Genomic DNA, 23,820 nt, shown 5'->3' on the forward strand with positions numbered 1-23,820 from the left:
CTGAAAGCTGAAAATTGGCCTGGTAAATAAGGGGGTATAAGTGCCTGGTAGGCAAGTGGTTAAACTGAGGCATAGCTGAGCTGGGAGGGGTTATGTTTGGGTATGGAATTCCTGCCATTTCACCTGAGCAGCAGCATGATCCATGTAGTCATGGGAGATATATATATATATATATATATAAAAATTGTGGGGGGGGTGTATACAGTCATGGCCAAACGTTTTGAGAATGACACAAATATTAAATTATTAAATTTCTACAAGTTCTGCTGCTTCAGTGTGTTTAGATCTTTCCCTCAGATGTAAGTACAGATACATATGTGTGAGTGTGTGTGTGTGTGTATGTATATATATATATATATATATATATATATATATAATACACACATATACATACACACACACACACACACACACACACACACACACGTACATACAGTTTTCAGCATACATGAGTAAACCCCAACAGATTTATCAGAAAACCTTTACTTTCCTTTCAGAATCAACATTTTGTATGGGACATTATACTACAAAATACTTCCACAAATATGGCCATTGATTGCAAACACGATTTGTTCATTTGCACACACAAAAAAAGTATTTTTCCTGGCAAATTCATTCAAAGACAATGTTGCAAAAATGAATACACCCCAATGAAAGTCTTAGGAGTAAATTTTAGACAACAAAATCATAATTAACAAGAATTCAACTAGGTGAGTCTAATTATTCATTAAACAGGTGTCCAGCAGACAGTTGATTATAAAAGGGTGTTACTTAAAGAAAACTCCTTCCCATTTCATGCTGTCAGCAATGGCACCACAAGGAAGAGAAATGTCATAAGGTCTGAGAAAGAAAACTACAAGACTACAAGAAGATCAGCAAATACTGTAGAAAAAAGTGATACAAAGATGGAACTGCAACCATCTCACAGAGTCGTCCAGGCCATCCATGGAAGTTAACATCTCGACAGGAGCGTCTTCTGATGAGAAGAGTTGAAGAAAATCACCATGAAAATTCACTGCAGTTAGCTGAAGTAAAAAGCCAAACTGGGGTGATTGTTTACTGTGACAACACAGCGTACACTGCAGAGGAATGACTTGCATGGGTGTTGTTCACGAAGGAAGCCTCTCCTAAAGCCCATGCACAAAAAAGCCCGCCTAGAATTTGGCAGTGCCCATGCTGAAAAAGAAGACCACTGGGACTCTGTACTCTTGAGTGATGAGACCAAGAAAAAATGTTTTTGGAACTGATGGCTTCAAAACTGTATGCCGTCACAAAAGTGAGTACTACAAAGAAAAATGCATGGTGCCTACAGTGAGACATGGTGGTGGCAGTGTCCTTCTGTGGGGCTGCAAGAGTGCTGATGGTGTCAGGAAGCTGCATTTCATTGATGGTATCATAAATTCACAGATGTACTGCTCTATATTGAAATAGAAGATGCTACCATCACTCCGTGCTCTTGGTCGTCGTGCACTTTTCCAACATGATAACAATCCAAAACACACCTCTAAGGCCACTGTTGCATTTCTGAAGAACAGAGTGAAAGTGATTAAGTGGCCAAGTATGTCTCCTGATCTGAACCCAATCAAACACCTATGGGGAATTCTGAAGAGACAGGTTGTGCATCACTCTCCATCCAGCATCCAGGCTCTAAAAGAGGCTGTTCTTGAAGAATGGAAAAATATAGATGTTGCAATATGTCGCCAACTTGTTCATTCCATGCCTAGAAGACTTGGTGCAGTCCTCACAAATCATGGAAGTCAAACAAAATACTAGATGTGGGGTGTATTCATTGTTACATCAACTAATTTGAGTAAGCCTGAAGATTTTGTAAGCCAAGTTATATTATTAACCTTACTTTCATGTAATGAGCTAAACAAATGTTCTATAAAACTCAGATTTGTCAAAATTTTGGAAATTGTTCTTGTGTTCATTGAGATATTGATTAAAATCTTACTTTTCAAAAAGGGTGTACTCATTTATGCTGAGCATACATTATATATATATATATATATATATATATATATATATATATATATATATATATATATATATATATATATATATATATATATATATATATATACACACACACACACACATATATACACACACACACACACATACACACACTATATATAAAAAAAATTCCCCTGACCAGCTGTACTAACCTCCTTACAAAATGCATTCAAATGCATTACATGGTACACACACTGTGCAGCTTACAAATGCATTGGTGTAAATTCAATATAAGTCTCTTCTCTGATTTCCTATGAACATTTACAAACACCAGTATAAGACATTTAGTTACCCATGTGCCAGCAGCAAGCTGAGCGTGGAAAGTGCATAGCCTTGGAGTTGAGGTCCTCCTTTTCTAGACTCTAAAAGGTGGAGGAGGATATTGGTGCACTTGGTGTTCTTGGTGTGGGGGGGGCGGTGAACAGGGAGAGAAGGACAAACTCTGTGCAGATGGACATAGCTCTCTAAATAAAGTCTGAGATTTAAAGAGTGATCTTCTCCCAACATGTTGTATAATATATTCTGGAATTTAAACATAAGTAAAAAGTGATAAAGTAAGCAATAAAAAGCAGGGACAAAGTAAGCAATAAAAAGCAAAAATTCAACCCCTTCTTTGCTCTATTCAATACTAAACTTTTGAATGAAGTTGAGAAATGAAACACTGGCAAGCAAAGAAGATTTTCCATGCGATTCCCACTGACTATTAGATTGTGTGTTTTCTAAAACGACATCAAAGATGCAGCATGCAGGACATTGATGTGCTTTCATGAAAACGCATGGTCTAATAGAAGTCAATGGGAGTGCACCTAACACAGCTCATGAATCGTACTGCAGGGCACCAATGTGAACCCGCTCTAACATTTTTTTTTTTTAACCTTTCATACCTGTAGTATGTCTCTAAGGGAATGGCCCAGAGCAGTGGGAATATCTCCTAACTGTTGATCATTCAACCACTTAAGCACAGCTGTGTTTCCTTCCAGCAGAAGATGGCACACATAATCGGAGGCTTTGTGGCCTAATGGGCTAGAAGCTTCACTGCAGAGGTGCCGCACACATGCCTCATGGTAAGCCTCAGCTCCCACCTGTATAAATGAAATAGGACAACAGCTTTATGAATGTATAGACTGAAAGACTGCCTCAAGAAAAAAAAAAAAAGTTTTTACTACACAAGTTAAAAAAAAAAAATAAAAAAAAAATCATAAATCTACTGGTTTCTTACTAAATGCTCTCACCTGTATGAATGGCTCCTTTGCACTCAACTCCTTGCAGACAGCTGCCAGAACTTGTGTGGCAAAATCCTCTCCACAATGAGGTGACAACAGTGACAGGACATCCAGGAATGCATGTCGTATAAGTGGGCACTTCTGAAGTGGGGAGATCAGCCAGAACACTGGAAGAAGGTGCTGGGCTACTTCCTCTCGTGCACTTTCTGATATACTGAAATAAAATGAAAAGACAATCATTCACAGAGAAAAATTCAATCATAGCTACTCAATACAGTAGGGAGGTGGATGTACAAGCAGCATCTATCTTTAATAAAAATGTTGGCGCATCCAACCTAATAACAGCTTCTTGCTTCTCTGACTGTGATCTTCCACACAAATTTGGATAGCAGAAATGTACCAGCTTACTGGAAGTTTCTGGAGACTGATGCACACACACACACACACACATTTGTATGACATATTTATTTCCCATACCCGTATAAAAACTTTAAAAGCAGTAATCACGTCTGATCAGTTTCTTGAGCAAAGCCAGGTACTGTATGGCAAGCAGTACAAAAAAAGTGAATGGATAAAGTGTATGTTAACCTAACATTTCATATTCCTGGTATGTGTTTGTTGTACCATGTACTTGTGTTAAAAAGTATCCTGTTCTCTTGTATTTCTTCTTGTTACACACAAATCCTTGGTGTTCCTGCCAGTTCCCCTGTTCTCCTATTACAAACTGACATGCTAGGCATAGAAGCACATCCTTCCTAGCGTGGTCAGTTTTCTGGCAGTGCTGGGAGCACAGCCTGCTTGTACTGATATGCCCTTGCACAGCTCTTCACAGGGAAGATCAGTGTTGACATACCCCCTGCAGTCTCCACCCACACCTCTCCAAGTCCCTTATGCAGCTGAGAAGAGAGGGCATGTGATCACCCACATAAAAAAAGTAAAAAAACAAAACACCCAAAAAACTGATTGGGTTGTTGTACAAGGTAACCATACAGTATACTTTAAATGGACATGAAGTGAGCAACATTTCTCCAATAACAACATAGAGATAGAGAATATATTTAAAAAAAAAAAAAAAAAAAAAATATATATATATATATATATTTGTTCGTGAGAGTTGGGAAATGCAAAAACCACTGTCAGTTATTTCTTGTGGTCTGTGCTCCCCTGGTAAAGACTTATTCCTTTTTGGCACTGGGATATGAAGAAATCGTCCAACTGGAGATGCAGACAATGTAATCCTGACCGAGATTCGAAAACCTGGTCCACTTTACACAAGTGGAACTTTATACATAGCAACTTGATAATGTTCTTTAGCAAGGAACATAATTTCATACTAATAATCATACTGCCAAAAAATGAGGGTGTGCTGTAAATTGCTCCAGCATTGCTCCTGTGTCTTCTTGCTGGAGGATGCCACTTTGCTGAAGCCCAGAGCAGCAGTAAATCTTTAGGCTGTCAGCAGATTGGCCTCTACATTTTCAGCACAGTTCTGAAAAATAGACAGCAATTGAGCATGTTCAGAGCAGGGTGAGAAAGTATATTACTGGATTTTAAACAGTATAGGCACTTATTTTTAATGTTTTACATAGCTATACCTTCAAAAGGGGCCAGCTTGAAGTGATCTAGCAGGACTTAAATTTTCAGACTTTTCCACTTTAAGAAAAAAAAGTCTGGGGTGCCGCATCAAATCTGCCTCTAGTTCATGTCAGTACTGTAAAATATATTAAAACACTGCAGAATTGTTTCTTTATCCCCAAGTAGTATAGTTTAATTTTATAGAATTCCCAATTTCCTATATATACAGTTGTGTTCAAAATAATAGCAGTGTGTTGAACAAAGTGAATGAAGCTCAAAATCCTTCTAATAGCTTTTATTTCCATACACACAAATGCATTGGGAACACTACACATTCTATTCCAAATCAAAACATGAAGAAAAATATCAAATTTGTGTTGTTCCTCTAAAAAAATTGAAGAAAAGTGAATATTAGACTGTTCAAAAAAATAGCAGTGTTTGTATTCTTCTTTACAAACTCAAACATTCACTATATAAACTGAAAAATGTTTGAAGATTTTGCTTTCCTTTGAATCAAAGAATATTTAGTTGTATAAGCACTGTTTCTGAGAACTGCTGTACATCTGTGTTGCATGGAGTCAACCAAATTCTGGCACCTATGAACAGGTATTCCAGCCCAGGATGATTGGACTACATTCCACAGTTCTTCTCTATTTCTTGGTTTTGCCTCAGAAACTGCATTTTTTATGTCACCCCACAAGTTTTCTATTGGATTAAGATCCAGGGATTGGGCTGGCCACTCCATAACGTCAATCTGGTTGGTCTGGAACCAAGATGTTGCACGTTTACTGGTGTGTTTGGGGTCGTTGTCTTGTTGGAACACCCATTTCAAGGGCATTTCCTCTTCAGCATAACCTCAAGTATTCTGATGTATTCAAACTGATCCATGATCCCTGGTATGCGATAAAAAGGCCCAACACCGTAGTATGAGAAACATCCCCATATCATGATGCTTGCGCAACCATGCTTCACTGTCCTCACCGTGTACTGTGGCTTGAATTCAGTGTTTGGGGGTTGTCTGACAAACTGTCTCCGGCCACTAGACCCAAAAAGAACAATCTTACTTTCATCAGTCCACAAAATGTTGCGCCATTTCTCTTTAGACCAGTCAATGTGCTCTTTGGCAAACTGTAACCTCTTCAGCACGTCTTTTTTTCAACAGTGGGACTTTGCGGGGGCTTCTTGCAGATAGCTTGGCTTCACATAGACGTCTTCTAATTGTAACAGTACTCACAGGTAACTTTAGACCTTCTTTGATCTTCCTGGAGCTGATTGTTGGCTGAGTCCTTGCCATTTTAGTTATTCCTCTATCCATTCGAATGGTAGTTTTTCGCTTTCTTCCACGTCTTTCAGGTTTTGGTTGCCATTTTAAAGCATTTCCCATCATTTTAGCTGAGCAGCCTATCATTTTCTGCACTTCTTTATATGTTTTCCCCTCTCCAATCAACTTTTTAATCAAGGTACGCTGTTCTTCTGAACAATGTCTGGAATGACCCATTTTCCTCAGCATTTCAGAGAGAAATGCACTGTAACCAGCATGTACAACATTTGCTGCCTTCCTTCCTTAAATAAGGGCAATAATTGCCACCTGTTTTTCAGAGAATGAATGACCTCACTAATAGAACTCCACACTGCTATTATTTTGAAAATGCTCCTTTCAATTAGTGATTCAATTACACAGAATCAGCAGCATGCATGTCATGACTGCTGGATTTCTATTACTCTACTACACCTGCTAATAAATTATTTGCCATGTAGAAAATATAATTTCTACCAAAAACAGTGATCAGGTTAGTGACGTCTGACTGCTATTATTTTGAACATGACTTTATATACATATATACATACACACACAATTACCAAAAGTATTGGGACACTCTTCCTAATAACTGGATTCAGGTGTTTCAATCACCTCCATGGCCACAGGTGTATAAAATCAAGCACATAGGCATGCAGACTGCTTCTACAAACATTTGGAAAGAATTGGTCGCTCTCAGAAGCTCATTGAATTCAAGTGTGGTACCGTGACATGTTGCCTCCTGTGCAATAAGTCCATCTGTGAAATTTATATTCCACGGTCAACTCTTAGTGGTATTATAACAAAGTGGAAGCAACTGAGAACAACAGAAACTCAGCCATCAAGTGGTAGGCCACGTAAAATGACAGAGCAGGGTCAGCGCATGCTGAAGCTCACAGTGCGCAGAAGTCCCTGTCTGCAGAGTCAATAGCTAAAGACCTCCAAACTTCGTGTGGCCTTCAGATTAGCACAACAGTGTGTAGAGAGCTTCATGGAATGGGTTTCTATGGCTGAGCAGCTGTATCCAAGCATTACATCACCAAGTGCAATGCAAAGCGCTGGATGCAGTGGTGTATAGCACACCGCCACTGGACTCTACAGCAGTGGAGATGTGTTCTCTGAGTGATGAATCATGCTTCTCTGTCTGGCAATCCCATGGACATATCACAAGTGTAATAAAAGCGCCACACCCTTAATACTTTAAAGCAGCAATTCCACCTCAAAGAAACCAAATAAATTTCTTAGTGCTATAACTTAAATAAAGGAATGCGCTAAAACCACAAACTATTCCTAATTTAGTGTAGAAACATTAGTGCAAAAGATATATATATCTATTCTCAATTAATATCAAATAATATCAAAATTATGTGCAAAACTATTTTTTAGTGCATAAGTAATTTAAATAATTAAATTTGTGAATATAAAAAAATGTCCAATTCTGAATTTCTTCAAATGTCCAAACAAATCCTTTTCAAATTCAGGTGCTCTCAAAGAAATTGTGCCAAAATCCACCACCAAAGTAAAGTTGGGTAACTCACCATGGACATGCCTGGGTTTGGAGATTGCCAGGAGAACAGTACTTGCATGACTGCACTGTGCCATGTGTAAAGCTTGGTGGAGGGGGGATTATGGTGTGGGGTTGAGCTTGGCCCCTGAGTAGCTCCAGTGAAAGGAGCTCCTAAGGCGTCAACATACCAAGACATTTTTGATAATTTCATGCTCCCAACTTTGTGGGAACAGTTTGGGTATGGCCCCTTTCTCTTCCAACATGACTGCGCACCAGTGCACAAAGCAAGGTCCATAAAGACATGGATGAGCGAGTTTGGGGTGGAGAAACTTGACTGGCCTGCACAGAGTCCTGACCTCAACTCGATAGAAGACCTTTGGCTTGAATTAAAGCGGAGACTGCGAGCCAGGCCTTCCCGTCTGACATCAGTGCCTGACCTCACAAATGCGCTTCTGGAAGAATGGTCAAATCTTTCCCATATACACACTCCTAAACCTTGTGGACAGCCTTCCCAGAAGAGTTGAAGCTGTTACAGCTACAAAATGGTGGGCCAACTCAATACTGAACCCTACGGACTAAGACTGGGATGCCATTAAAGTTCATGTGAGTATAAAAGGCAGGCGTCCCAATACTTTTGACAATATAGTGTGTGTATGTGTATGTATATATATATTTATTATAGATAGATCTGAAAACAATAAAAGGTAGTTGCTGGCAACAACAGATATGTGACAAAATATCCAATCAAGTTGCACTCTGTGGCTTTACACTCACCAGTTTCCCTTTAGAACTTTAGACAGCAGAGCATATATGTGCTGCAATTGTCCATGTAACATGTTATGAGACACTCGCTCATTTCCATGTGGAAGATCCAGTATAAGCTGAAGTAATAAGTTATAACAATTCTTCTCCTGCACGACAGGCACAAGAGCTCGAGCAGCAATAATACGCACTGCATAGATTGGGTTTTTTCTCAGCTCCAATAAAAGCCCTATAAGACAGCTGAAAGCAAACAATTTATTATGATAAAAGAACATCAAAACAGGAGTACAGATTTTGAAGTGGTTGAAAAGGCAGGTTTTTTTTTACCTGAATGCATTCTAAGTAGCAAGTTAAAAAAAATATTTTGCATGCAGCTTCCCCCGCAGCCCCCCTAAATACATACCTGAGCCTGAATCCGATCCAGCAATGTGGTCTCTCGCTACTCTTTGGCTCAGATACTATATCAGGAGCCATAAGGCTCTGGAGCGAGCACGTACAAGTGCCCTCCCATAGCAAGTGGCATGCTCTGGAGGAAGGGGGTTGGAGTAGAATGTGCCAGGGGGGGTTTGATCCCAGAAGATGAGGATCGGGGCTGCTCTGAGCAAAACGATTATGCAGGGCAGGCAAGCATACCATGTTTGTTACTTTAATAGAAAAAAGCCAAGCTTTAGCCCTGGTTCACACTGATGTGGTGCGGAATTTGCAGCATTTCCTGTGCAAATTCCACACTGCATCAGAATCGCACCCTGTTCATGCGAGACGCTGCGGGTGTGTATGTTAAGCTAACATCCCCCAGAAAGCGGTCCGCAAAACGCGGTGCGATGTGCATAATCAGTACACATAGGCGTGAATACACATACAATCAGATCCTAGTGCGGACCAAAAAAAGGGTCCTGCATGTTTATGGTGCGGGTGCGGAGCCATACAAAATGTATGGCTCCAATCGAACCGCACACAAATCGCATGTGATTTGCACAGGTATGCAGTGCGGCTTCTATGCGAAACACATGCGATGTACCGCACCGCATATATGTGAACCCAGACTTACAGTCACATTAACCACTGCTCTGTTCAGTAGGGTGTATTTATAAGGGAATTTTCTAGATGACCAAATTCATTGTAGATAAGTGAAAAACACTCAATCTAGTCACCTCATCCAGCATTCACAAAGTATATACAGGAAATAGATAGGCACCTTGTATCAGTGTCTCCTCCAGGTTGTAGCTTGGCAAGAAGGGTGAGGATAGGATGTAGACTGGGGTGCAGCATTTTCCTTTTTCTTGCTATATGCAATTCCTGTAACAGAACATCCAGCAGGCCTGGAAATCGCCGTAGTAGAGCTCCGACATTTAGTGTGCTCTGTACTGTGCTATCCGTATCACTGCGAGATAACTCCAACATACCAACTGTGAGAGCAGCTGGATGCAATGGGAATATGTTTATATTTTTATTGCGGTTCATTCACTTACACTATCAACATATACAGGATAGAAACTATACAACTTACTGAAAAGCTGCAAAGCAGCATTACGCATAGCCCAGCATGGGGAACTCAGACTGATGAGTGCCAGAGACATCATGGGAACAGCATGGTTGAGCAATGTGGAGCGAAGACTAGCTGAGCGCAGCATGCTCTGCAATGCGTGAACTGCTGTAACCTGAAACAAAGAAAACAGAATGGTACAAACATTTCCTTTCAATGCCTTATTCTCTGTTACTTTACAATGTGATTCTATGGGGGTTCAATGGTTCTCTCACCTGGGGCAGGTCTCGTGTTTGGTCCCAGTTGGTGGGGAGCGGTTTTTTAGCGAATGTTAGCAAGGACAGTACACATGTTTCAAGCAGTGGGTGTTGTGATCCCTCAGCTGATAGGATACACTGCAAAAGAACAGGAAAACCAGCAGCTCTGCGAGTGACAGAGGGTGTGGTCTGAGACTGGGCCACAAGCAATGCCTGTAAATTTAAGGAGCATGTCATTTAGAAGTATATTTGAAGGAACTCCAAGGCGTCATGTACAATTATTTTTGGTTGTTCCTGAGCTGCTTTTCTTCCCCATGTAAGTAGATGTGAATTCAAAGCAACTTCAAGCACACATATACAGCCTGGAATTAGCTTGAAGCAAATTATCTAAGCAACTCAGGAAAATCAAAAGTTCGACACTGCATTTGACTTGCTTTTGGAGCTTTAAGTAATTCTAATGAAACAATACACACAACTAGCAATCATTCTCCCACTAATGCTAATAAACATGACAAAACCTTCACCATAAATATTGTGTCTTTTAAAAGTGGACATGTCACTGTAATTCACCGAAGAGTTATTTTCCAAGGGATCAATTCCCAACTTGCTCATGAACATATGCAACTACATTATTGAATAAAATAATGCTCAACCATATACACTAATCTGATAAAAGGAATTTATTCTTCAGCTAAGTTAATATCGAATCTTCCATGTTTTGTTTCTGCTTCTTCTGGATCAAACCGCATTTAAAAACAAGATTAGGTTTATATTGGTGAATAGTTTGCCCTATACCTGTTCCATCATTTCCTTTGGTAGATGTCTCAACTTTGAGTCTTTATGATGAAACAATGCAGTGCAAAGTCGGGTAAATCCTGCACTGCAGCCATCTACAGCCCCCTGCAAAACAAACAAAACACATCAGAACTCAAAATCAGCAGCTGGATAATGAAGAATTAAGAATTTCTGTGTACACATTTTTAAAAAAAACAAAAAACAATGGAATGCCTTAATTTGAAAAACATAAAACGGCTTTATAGTATTTAGGTAAACCACAGAAATGTGTAATATCCTGCATTATTCATAATAATTATGCAACAATGAAGTGTTTTGTTTGAGAAAGCACTGCTGCATTTTAAGTAACAGAATTAGTGGAGTATTGGTTTTGGTAATATTAAAGTTTGTCATTCTAGTGGAAAGGATAGGTAGAAAACCCAGAGCTGTGCAACTCTACAACCCCTTCATGATGCACCATCTTATTCAAGGTTCTTTTATTACGTATATTCCTATATACGGAGCTGCAGTACTTTGACAATTGCACGGTCATGTAATGCTGCACCCAAATGAAATTTACGTCCTTTTTTTCCCCACAAATACAGCTTTCTTTTGGTGAAATTTGATCGCCTGTGCGTTTTTTTAATTTGCGCTGTGTTAGTGCTTTCAACTGTAAGCACACTGCTTTTTATGGCTCTGCTATGCAGAGCCATGCAAAGCAGTGTGGAGGAGCTGACAGGGGACAAAACTGTATTGTTTACATATAGTTCTATTCCTCCGCTGGTAATGCTCTACCATCACCGGGTGCCGGTGAGTAATCACCGGCTGGGACCCAGTGATTGAAAGCCGTGCGCACGCCCCCTTACCCGGAAATGCAAAATCACATATATATATATATATATATATATATATATATATATATATACACACACATACATACATACACACACACACACACACACACGAACGATTGTGCGCACCCCTGCCGCCATGTAGCAGTATATCTGCTATAAGGCAGTGGGAAAGTGGTTAATTGGTAATATGCTTGTATACTTACCCAGTGCCGACATCTCATGAATATATCATGATATACAGCCATAGAGTCTTGTACTGCAGAGAAGGGGATCAGAGGAGTAGAGCCAGAGATCAGTTTCTCCACTAGCGGCCCAAGGAACATTCCAATCTCCTGTTAGATTGCCATAAAGAGTAGAGAAATGATGAGCAGATCTCTGCGTTGTCAAATTGCTCAAACAAGGTTATAATGCTTCTTGGCCTTCCTACCTTTAATGAGACCCAGAAACAAGTCATGATGAGGCTGTGTTCCTCTGAAAGCAGAATATCTCGTTGTACTTCCTCCTGACCTTTCCCATGTGCAATCAAGGTACGGACAGCATTGCCCATATCTTCAAACGAAGGAGCTGCTATACCTGCGTGACAAGGTACCATTGCTGATCACACATGTTGCAATATTAGCAAAAAGTATTCTGTAACTGGCAAACAATGAATACTGCATTTATTTTCAACCTCAGAAAAGTGACTTTACAAATTTTGAATGCAGTATTTTTCTAACAATAGAGCAAATTTTCAAATTTCATGAGATCTTTCTCATGACCAAATAGCTGGATTGGTAAACCACCTGACAGTGTCTTACAACTGAAGGAATCTATTGGTGCGATATCTGTGCTTGGGTTCCCAGTTCTGCACACTTACTGGGGTTGATTTGCTAAAGTCAATTAGGCTGTTCACTTTGCAAATTCATTTTCCCCAGAGCCTAATGAATGTGGTGAAAATTCACTTTGCAAATAATATCCAATCTCACAGAAGGAAAAATAGAAAGAACAGCCTTTTTACTTGCACATGATTGAATGATGCAGAGCTTCACCACTGTTAATATAAATGGGTCAAAAATGTCTCTGACATTTGCATTTCATTTAGAATTGTTACAAGCTGAGATGATAGTACAAAAAACCCATTCAATAGTAAAAAGAAATAATGCAGAGAAAGCATCTAGAAACGCATTAAAATTGTGTTATAGGCACATCAAAAACGCATCTTAATGCAATAGGTGTGTTAGTGGGCATTTAAATTTCAAAGCATGGGAGGCCTTAGTTGGGGATGTAATACCGGTTTTAACAGGGAATCCGTAGGCCTCATTAACATTTTTAAAGCACTCAATGCCAATCAAAGCAGCTATTACTAAATAAAATGGTTACCCTACAGCCATTTACACACTGTTAAGCTTCCACTGCTGTGCTTCAGAAGTTAGCCCTGGTCCACATATATGCGGCTGTGCAGGCTGCATTTTGCAAGGGCACAAGAGCCCATTCATTTGAATTTGATTAGAACTAATGGCACCCGCCCGCGGGTCTGCATTCCTCGGTGCTGGTGGTGCGGCTGCACGGATTTTCATGCGGATCCGCAGTGGAACCACGTGCACATATGTGAACCAAGCCTTATACCCAATATTGCTTACTTGGTGTTTCAAACTATCTTCAAAAGACTTCAAAAGAAATCTAAAACAGCGCTCCCTAAGAGCACCTACAACTGTTAGGAGCACTTATTCAGAGTTAGCTTTGCTTTGGAGGTATGAGATATCCCAGGATGCACTGGGAAACCAACAAGCGAACCGTAAAGAAGTCATCAGCAGTCACTTCTGACTCGTGTATATCTAGGGAGTGTCTGCTACAAATGTCACATTTAGTGTGCAGCATGGAAAAGCAGAATAATTAGCGTGGACCACATTGGAGAGGAGCAACTAGCAGACTGCACATATGATGCGCAATGTGGGAACGTTATAGCAGAAGATAAATAGGGACCGGTGAGCGAGAACGGAGCTGCAGATGATCAGCAAAACTGTGGGACTGGAGCAGGGGAAACTAGCAGATGTCATACGTAAGGCCCAACATGGGAGCAATAAAACGGGAGTTGAGCTGGGACTGGAGACAGAGGAGGATCAACAAAACGAAGTACTACATGCTTTCAATGAGCTCAAAGTACCAATAAAGCATGTGTGAAAACCTGCAACAGCTTGTCTAACGTGACAGCCGTCAATCTTAAGATGTACATTAGTATCCCATTACTGAAGTTAAAGGGTGCCAAAGCTTAAAGCTGGCTGAAAGCTTTGCAGATGATTTGTAAACTCTTACTTGCACAAATGCTATTTAGACTAGTGTTTACAGGTGAAAGCCAAGTCTAAAGCTTAAAAATGTCAATGAATTTTATTTATAGGGATGCCAACATGAATCAAAATACCTAAGGCCCAAATGGAAACTGGAATCTTCTAAATCATTCTACCATTTCATATACACAGCTGAAAACTATAAAGTAGCACAAAGGTTAGCAGTCTATCAGAGCCTAAATAAAACATTTTGCTTCCTGTCATGTCATTTTCACATGGGAAGTATGGGCTACCATTGCTGGCCTCCTGAAAAGAAAAAGCTAGTTGCCTTGCTGTGTCTGACTGATGATGTTTTGAGTCACCCAGATGCACTGAAGCCAAAACCTCAACATGACAACCAAAGAATTAACACTCTCAAAAATAAGTTTCAGTAACAGCAGCTATCGTGATTCCCACATTACAGTGTCCCTTTAAAGAAATCTTATAGCATGCACATAAAAATGTCCCATATTCAGAATAACGAAAAAAAAAAAAAAAAAATCATACGTTTGTATAGCTCACCTGATGTCTCCCGCTGAAATGTTTTGTGCAGCATGCCCAGGATAAAGGATGTAATCTCCTGCAACAAACCCAATAATTCCAAAAGTAGACTGCACCAAGTAGAGGCAAGCTCAGCCTGGGAAATCGACAGTGAGACAGAAGATACCTCCAACAGACATAACCTCAAAGCACACAGTACACCTGATGACAAAATAGAACACGTGTATAGCAGTGAAATAATCGTGCTATATAATTCCACTATCCTATCAGTATATTTTAGGAAACAGTTTGAAACCAATAAAATGTTTGAAAAGATCAAGATCACTTAAATTTTTGGGTACAATTTCTTACATGAAATACAGTCATCATTCAAATCAGTATGCAGATACAGGAGAATATACATATTTAGCTTGATTAAATGACATATCCCCATTTAGTAAAAAAATAAATAAATAGAAATTAGAATTTTTTTTTTTTTTTAAATCAATAGAAACATAAGAATTAAGCAATGTTCTAAAACTCCTCAAGCCATCTGAATGATCATGTTGCTGGCTTTCCACATGCATTCTATCAGTACTTTATATTTAATATAGTCTGTTCATCAATGTCAACCACCTGCTCATTGTTGAGCATGGAAAAATGTCCAGTCAGCAAGCAGCTATAACAAACTCATAGATGTAGCTGCAGTGTGGTTTTTTTTTTTCAGTAAAAGTGACCTGGGCAGCTTTACAGCTCCTCAATCACTTTTACGTGATTTTATTTACTTTTTACCAATACCAAATTGGGTATTATAATATGCTTCTGTGGACTAAAATTGGTTTTAGTGTATTCTTTCCTGAAAATTTGCGGTTAATAAAAAGCCGCTCAAATATCATGTGGCATAAAAAAAATAAATCGACCACCATTTTGTTCTCAAGGTCCTATGCTTTCAAAAAATAGAATGCTTAGGGAGTGTTTCAAAGTAATTTTCTAGCAAAAAATGCTGATTTTAACGTGTGTGAAAAATTAAAAAAAAAAATTACCCTGGATAGTAAGTGGTTAACCACTTCAGCTCCAGAAGGTTTTACCCCCTTCATGACCAGGGCATTTCTTGCTATTTAGCACTGCGCTACTTTAACTGCGTAAAGCACTGCATAACCGCGCAATTACCAAACTAGATTTATATATATTTTTTTTCACACAATTAGAGTTTTCTTTTTGGTGGTATTTGATTATTATTATTATACAGGATTTATATAGCGCCAACAGTTTATGGAGCGCTCTAAGATAAAAGGGAGACAGTACAATTACAATACGTTTCAGTACAGAAGGAATATGATGGCCCTGCTCGTGGAGATTACCACTGGGGTTTTTATTTATTTTATAAACAAAATGACCAGAAATTAAAAAAAAACATCCCAATAAGTGTATATTGATTGGTTTGCATGACAGTTATAGCATCTATAGGATGTATATTGGAATTTTTATTTATTTACTTTTTATACTACTAATGGTGGTGATCAGGGGCTTATAATGGGACCGTGATACTGCGGTGGGCGATCTGACACTAACTGAGGCTGGGGAGGGGGGGGGACTGTCTAACTGCCACTGACATCACTAGTAACACCAATACAGTGATCAGTGATAATACTATACACGGTCACTGTATTAAGAACATTGCCTGGACAGCAGATCAGCAGGTCCCGGCCATGAATCATTGCCTGGGGTCTGCTGACAGACACCTGCTGTGTATATTCACAGTGGGTGTCGGCGGGGGGACGCGTGTGCACGTGCCCCTAACCCCAAAAGCAGGCAGCGATGTACCAGTAGTGTACCAACGTACTGTGGACGAGTGGTCCTCAAGCAGTTATTTTAACCACTTTGGGCCTAAAATGTAGATGTAGCATTCTAGAAAACACCAACAAAGTTTCTAGGACAAATCTCTTATGTCCAGCCATTGATACCCCCACTGCTGGCAATTACTGTCAAAAATGGCAGTTGGCAATTGCTATGTATTATTCATATTGTTTTAGCACTTTTTTTTGTTGTTTTCACTAGTTTGTACAGCATACAGTCATCACTCCAAATATTTATAAAAGGGAAAAAAAAAAACAAAAAAGGAAATTTTAACAAGGATCAACAAGAGCATGAAGGATTGGGAAAATTGGATTATTTGTTTAGAATACTTTTCTTGGCCTACATTACAGGACACAGGGTAGCTGTCAAGGCAGAAGATTTGCAAAGAAAGGCATAAATTAGGGATAACTGATCCCATGGCATGACCAGAACATCCACCGTGAACACTCCAGGGTCCCTGGTCCTAGATACGAATCTGTCCAGTTTCACGTTGAATCTGCATGCTGCGCATGCAGTGCAGATCCCTGTCAGGGAGGCAGAGGGAAGTGGTCTGTCCCTCTAGTTGATGCCAAGCACCTCCAGTACTGCCCTAAACTCAGTTATGTAGTGCTTGAGGTGGCTGGGACAGACAATAAAAAAGTAAAAAAAGACTGCATCAAAAAAGCATGTGGCGAGACTAAAGGGACCAAGAGATCTAGGGAACCCATCCCACCCCTACAGGGTACCTGCATCTGAGGGCTACCACCAGGGCACTCTGCGATGCAGAGCCCCCAGGGGGTACAAACATCACCTATCACAGCTTTTGCTACAAGGTCCAGAGACACGACTTGCCTGCTGAGGGTCTCCGCTCTGGACCTGTAGAGTACTCTGCATAACAGGACCTTTTGCAATTATATATTGCCTTGTGGACTGGCAGAGTCCTGTGATGAACAGCAACATTACAGGCCATTACCGTGTGCGCAGTATGGGGTCTGGGTTTTATCCCACTGCGCAGAAGCCGTACGTGACAGAACCATTCTCCTATTTCTGGATGAAAATCTTGAGAACAAACCAGCGAAAAAGGATACATTTGTGCAGAGACTGCACAGACATGACCATCACCTAAGACACCAAAAATAAACTGAGGGTGTGCCTAGCTTGGAGGGGTTGTGCCTGAGCAGGTTTTCAGTCTTTTTATTTCATCCATTGTCCAATCACCTGAAGATGGCAGCATAACCTTATTGTAATGTATATGAAGATAGTCCATGTCCTGGGATGTACAACAAAGAAGTCTCTAAAGCAGAACTCCAAATACATTTTTTATTTTCCCATGCAGTGGGGATGTGCCCACACTGCATGGGTTAACTGTTCGTTTTGTCGAGGGGCTCAGAGAAAAGCTATACTTACCCCATCCTCCGATTCCCCGCAAAACCGTGCTCCCCCACGTCCAGCGGGGGGGGCTGTTCCTGCTGTTCTCATGTCCGGAAACAGTCTATGGGTGTGATGACATTAGGAACAGCCCATTCACAAGACCGCTAGCGTGCAGGGGGTCAGGAGTGCTGGGGACTGGTCCTCCTCTCGCAGGATCGGTGGATTAGCCAAGTATACCTCAGCTTTATAATCCCCTAGACAAAAACGAGCATTTAACATACAGTGAGGGCACAGCCCCACTGAATAGGAAAATATAATTTGTGCCCGGATTTCTTCTTTAAATGCTTTAAAGTCACTATACCTAGACTACTTCTCCTTACAAGCTCTGTATATTATCCAAGGGCCAAAGAACTAAAGATTAAAAAAAAAACAAAACAAACAAACACACTAGATGGTGCACAAAAAGAACCTTCAACAAAACCAAAATTGCACTTAACACAGTGATGACTTGGTCAGAGTGTATCACAAGTAATGCAGCTACTAGGTGCACAAACTAACTCTTGACAAGCCGGCTTGTCAAGATTGATTGAACGTTCACACGATCCAAAAACATAATAAAGGAGCACCAAAAAGGTATTATACTGAGATTGTGGATCATGTAATTGAGGAGTCAATCATTCCTTTCACATAAGGTGGCACAGTTCTTTTATCCATTCTGATAATAAGGCAGCTGTGTTTCCCAGTGCCTTGGGATTACTGCTCCTACAAGAAAAAGTCTAGCTAACATGTTTTCAACCTTGAGGAGAAGCACCAGAGATAAAAAAAAATAAAAATGGGGTGTTTTCAAGGGAGCATGGCAAGGAGCTTCACTCGACTTGCTGGTAGACTGGGAATATGTTAGTCAAAATGTGTTATTTCCCCTTGCAGCGCCACTATATATTTAACATGCTGCTAGGCGCTGAGCCACATCACCAGCATAGGTAAGAATTTCTGGGAAAAAATGTATACAGAGTATAAGGACACCTGTACTACCTTGAGAGTATTTTAGAACTTTTTAACTGCAACAGAAATTTTGTGAGTAGGCTTAAAGGTTGTAGAGTGTACAACCAAAGTAAACTTTTTAAAGCTACAAACATTTTTGAAATTATGTTCAATCTCTGCTGTGATTCACAAACATAAAACATAAGAGACAACATGCAGGTTCAAATTCCTAACTAATTGTTCTATATTACATGCCTGTTTGCTGGATACACACAAGATGTTTTTTATTCATTCAAGGAGAGATCGCTGTACTAACACAAGTCATGTTAGTGCAGCAATCTTACCTGCTGTGCCTTTGTATTCTGACAGGGGTTAGTCCACCACCAGAACACACTGATTAGCGCTGGCAGCCATTAGCTCCCATGCTGATCAGATGCTGGTTTTACAGCATGCTTGTTCAACAGAAGACGGTGGTGAGACCAGCTTCTGTAGAACAGTCGCACACACGAGTCAAATGTTGGCCAGTTCCTGCTGAGCCAGCCAATTTCAGTCGATTTTAGGCCCATGTGTACAGGGCTTAAGCATCTTAACACTGGTAAGGTCCTCTCTGTGCTCCCCTTTCTGCAGCTGCTTAAACACTAGCCATTGGCTCCTAGTACCCAACACCTGCTGTGCAGAGGATTGTGAAAAAATACTGTCTAGACAAGTATCTGGTAGTTTTACCACAGTTATTTACCTTACAATTTTTCAGTTAATACATAAAAGGTACCAAATGGTCTTATTTAACATTTGCCTGTAGTTCATCATTAATTCACCTTTTTGAAGTTTTTGCTATAGCAAACATCAGGACTCACCATGCATGGGCTTTGCACTTGCTGCTCTTAAAAGGTTTTCCTGAGCACAACAGTAGTGCTCCTGTAGCATCTTGGTCAGGTATGTCACTAGGCCCTGTGCAGACAGAGGTACATTTTCTGACAGCAGCAGTGATGCATCTGGTCTGAGTCAAAGCACAAAGAAAATTACATAACAATATAAAGGTTTCTCCAAATTCACCTCATTAATTTAAAAGATAAGTTCACCTTTCGTAGCATGTTACACCCATAGTCAGGATGTTGCAAACAGACCGGAATCTACAATTTCTCCCCACGGCTGGCTGTCACAGCTTTTTAAAAAACTGAAAGTTAGAACTTAGAAAATTCTGTGAATGAGAACACTGCAAGTTCCAACAGCCTTTGCAGCTGCTGGCTTGTAGTTCTCAATGAACTACCAGTGCGCTGTTGTAGTTCATTGAGTCTGTCAGTAAGTATCTGTTTGCCTGTATAGGATATACAGGCACACAGGTACACTGACAGGTCTGCAGGAGACCTACATGGCACCATAGATCTGCTGATCGCTGGTGCAATGCTTTAGAGGCTCCAGAAAAAAAAAAATAATAAAAGCACACTTTTTTTTACCTGCAAAAAAAAAAAAAAGGAAAAGTGGATTTTTTTTTGTCAAAAGGTGAACTATCCTTTACACTAATAACAGCAGTACAAAGAAACTAATATGCTGTAGCAACAGGACATATTTTGAGTCATGACTTATGTTTATAAACAACTACCATGTACTTAATATATGGCCTTTTTTTTATTAAAAAGGATTAGCACTACAACTTAAAATCATTTTTGCATCCCTAGGGAATCAAGTACATGTAGCACTTGTACTAATTAGTGCTGTGGTTGTGAGATTAAAAAAGGAGTTCCAACACAGCACTGAAGCCCCTGCCCCCTCTTCTCTGTGTACATATGTGGTACCAATTTTGATTAAGGACCTACAGTTTTATAAGCTTTCAGTTTACTGAAAAGATATTTTTTGTCTGATTGCTTGCTGCAAGTTACTGTAGACTATATTTGTTGTATAAAGAAACACACATATGCCTGCAGTTATCTTAGACCAGGCTTGCAAAGCACTGCCAATGCACACAGCATGCTGTACTTATATTGGCTTCACACCAAGCCAGATAATATCTAGGCAGATTTAAAAGAAGGTATTTACTCTGCTAAATGAGCTAATAGCATGATCTTGCGACTGTTTTTATAATTTTTCTCCTCTGTGCTTCTTTGTCATACTGCCCACCAATAACAATGCTTGTCTCCAGGTATGTAGGTGTCCTCCCCATCAATCAAACAAACTGAAAAACTGAAGTCCAACTGTTCCTAGACCTACTGCACGTAGGGTTGTAGTTCTAAATAAGAGCATGCAAAAAAAAAAAAAAAAAAAAAAAAGGACTTTAAAATAACATATTAGCGCCTCTGGGAGACTTTTTCAGGATGAGTTGCAACCAATCCTGCAGCAACCAATGCTGCTCTCCCCCACAGTCATGTACTCTGTCCTCCAGGATCTACTTGCTCCTAGCACGCTCACCACACCGATCATGTACTGCTGCGTCCACCAGTATTCCTGCATAGAGTGCGATTTGGGGCAGTTCCTCCTTTTCTTCTTCCTTGTCCACTCTTGCCTATCCTCCTCCCTGCCCACCCTATGCTTTCCCCTGCATCAGCTTGTTCCATTCAACCCTCTACCAACTTCACTGCCAGCGTGATTTGTGTACGAAGGGCCGATTCCTGCCTCCTCCCTGTCCCTTCCTGCCAATATTTCTCCCTGGTCACCCACTGCCAGGGGTTTCTCTCCTGTCACTCAGCAGGGATAGCAAAGCCCAAGCTAGATCACACACAGCTGGATACAGTGACAGCAATGACAGTGATGCTTACACAAGACTACCAAAGTATGCTCAGACAAGCACTTTTCTTTCTCCGGCAGTACCAGGTACATAAGTGAATGAGCAGCGCTGTGTGAAACTTTATGTCCCAGCTGAACTCATTCACATATTTTTGTCACAAGCGGAATTATTTTTGCTCTGAGAACACACAAGGTCGCTGTCATTTACACATAATTATATATTCGTCTCCTTGCTAGCAGCGTGTTCAGAAAGCAGAGGGGGCATACTTTTTTTACCACAATGCTCAGTAACTACAAGACGGATGGGAATGGGGCCAAGTGCTGTATGCACTTGGTCGCCTGGGGGATTCAAAAAAGATTGTTGTACTATCTCTACCTGTCTTCCAGTGCTCTGGGAACCTTTAGTTTGTATCAATCGTTGATATGTAGAACAAAGTTTGGATGCCAATAGTACAAAAGAAAATCAAATATAATCAGTTTAATAATTTAGAAAAATATATATTAAAATGAGATCCCTAAACCATAACAGTTTTCCTTTAAATACCTTTGCAGCAATGTCTTCATAAGAAGAGCGCCAGCTTCTGCCAGGGGTACTCGTGGGCTGCAAAGGTATTCTTGGCCAAGCTCAAACAGTGAGATAGTTACTGAACCTGGAGTAGGCAGGAAAAATCGAACCAGCAAATCAGATGCCATTTCGCGGATCTGTATAGAAACGATGATAGAAATAAAAGGATGAAGTTGAAAATATGAGACATTTCAAGCTATTACAAGTAAACAGATCATTTGCTCTCGTCAAAGGATAGTGATGTCAGCTAAAAGGAGGAGTAATGTATCAAGCTTTTATTTAAAAGTCTAATTATTAATTACTATTAATGTTCAAGGAAATCTCTAATCTTATTCCAAATAGAATTTAATGACATAACATACTTAATTTTTATGAGAGAGAGAGAAAACACTAGCAAAACAAAGATGGCAATTGCTGTAATCAATTTAAAACCAGTTGCACAGGGAAAGGGCTTTTCATCGAACTAGCATAACTGAAAACCTTCTCCAGCACATTTAACAGCCACACAGCAAAGAAAAACAAAATACTGTATTTAGAGACCTCAATCACACAGACAGACAGTGAAGGTCTAGGGACATGCACCCACACGGCTGTCAAATTTGGACCAGGTCTGTTTCTATGTAGCCGCTCTGGGAAAACACAGCCCTTTACACAGATGTAGACCTGTGTGAACAAGGCCTTAAAAAAAAAGAGGTTTTAGCGGCATACATTTGTAAATATATGTGAAACCAGTTAGTACTGGCTAGCTGATAAATTTGAGGAAATTTTGTATTGTGTGTATATATACGATTATATACACAGTTAATTTGACAGAATGAAGGTTTTTCCGTAGGAAGCAAAAAGAGAAATCTACATGTTTTCACACAGGTTATAGATAACTGAAGTCAGAAAGCATGAAAAAAAGGAATCAAGTAAAAAAGAAATTTCTGCTGGATAAACACCCACAAAGCAGTGTGGTGATACCTCATTAGTGCTGTCCTGCATGCATCCGAACAGTGCATACATGCTACGCGTGGATAGGAAATTCCAGCATCTTCTCTGCTGCGCATACTGTAACAATAGCGACAAGTCTTCTGTAAAGACAATGGAGATTAAATATGAATTTTGACAATTTGGAAATTGCATTACAATTTACAAAATATAGATCAGCTATTCGAAATGGGAGGGCAGTAAGACAATGTCCTATTACTATGCTTTTAAAGCATCAAGCAGCCCCTGTGTATGTAGAACTCCTATCTGTGAGAAGAACGGTTTCATTTCACTATGCCTCGCTAAAAAAAAAGCGGAGGATCCAGTGGTCAAGGTACCTACACTTGAGCACTACGTAGGGATCTACTGAGTCCGCAACTCTCTTTATTTCTAATGCCAGGAACACTGCCTGAAATTCCTCTGCATTTTTGAGGATAGTTGTAAAATGAAGCTATACAATACATAAATATTACCATTCCTATTTTTATCTATGACCAGACAATTTTCCCCTCATAACAGTCACTTACGTGGAGGCTGCCCTTTCTTCTTCTCAGGACTCCAGCAATCAGTACAGCATTCCAGCAGAGAGCAGAGGCTGAGCAGAGCACTACATCGTCGCTGGTAGTTCCCAGCAGGGCACAGTGATGACACACTCAGCTGAAAAAGCCATTCTGTAAAGTCTGAGCATTGAGGAGATAGACAGGAAAATTGGTATTGTTTAAACCACAAGGTATTTGGACTGATTTACTAGTTGAGAATCCACTGTACACTGAATAAAGTATGTGAATATTCACTGCAATTACCCAATCATGTGAGAATCATCTGCACATTACTGGGCATTCAAAGTGA

General features: G+C 40.1%; 1 protein-coding gene across 2 annotated transcripts in view; it reads right to left on the bottom strand.

Moving 5' to 3' along the window:
• Positions 1–23,820, bottom strand: part of LOC149445890 (tRNA (32-2'-O)-methyltransferase regulator THADA-like) — a 58,641-nt gene that overhangs the window by 9,997 nt on the left and 24,824 nt on the right. The window contains exons 13-27 of one of the 2 annotated variants that reach the window (XM_089653181.1): positions 23,499–23,651; positions 22,966–23,075; positions 21,982–22,139; positions 19,574–19,716; positions 14,574–14,753; positions 12,176–12,321; positions 11,952–12,080; positions 10,916–11,020; positions 10,139–10,333; positions 9,888–10,038; positions 9,576–9,798; positions 8,393–8,620; positions 3,249–3,453; positions 2,901–3,098; positions 2,309–2,538 (exon numbers count right to left, since the gene is read on the bottom strand). In XM_089653181.1, the coding sequence (XP_089509307.1) occupies positions 2,309–2,538; positions 2,901–3,098; positions 3,249–3,453; positions 8,393–8,620; positions 9,576–9,798; positions 9,888–10,038; positions 10,139–10,333; positions 10,916–11,020; positions 11,952–12,080; positions 12,176–12,321; positions 14,574–14,753; positions 19,574–19,716; positions 21,982–22,139; positions 22,966–23,075; positions 23,499–23,651 (2,554 nt within the window). The remainder of the gene's footprint in view (positions 1–2,308; positions 2,539–2,900; positions 3,099–3,248; positions 3,454–8,392; positions 8,621–9,575; positions 9,799–9,887; positions 10,039–10,138; positions 10,334–10,915; positions 11,021–11,951; positions 12,081–12,175; positions 12,322–14,573; positions 14,754–19,573; positions 19,717–21,981; positions 22,140–22,965; positions 23,076–23,498; positions 23,652–23,820) is intronic. The other variant, XM_089653182.1, reaches the window with a different exon arrangement.

This window comes from Staurois parvus, unplaced genomic scaffold (assembly GCF_062004578.1).
Source record: "Staurois parvus isolate SC_StPar_1 unplaced genomic scaffold, SC_StPar_1.0 ptg000704l, whole genome shotgun sequence".
In the NCBI taxonomy this organism is placed as follows: domain Eukaryota; kingdom Metazoa; phylum Chordata; class Amphibia; order Anura; family Ranidae; genus Staurois; species Staurois parvus.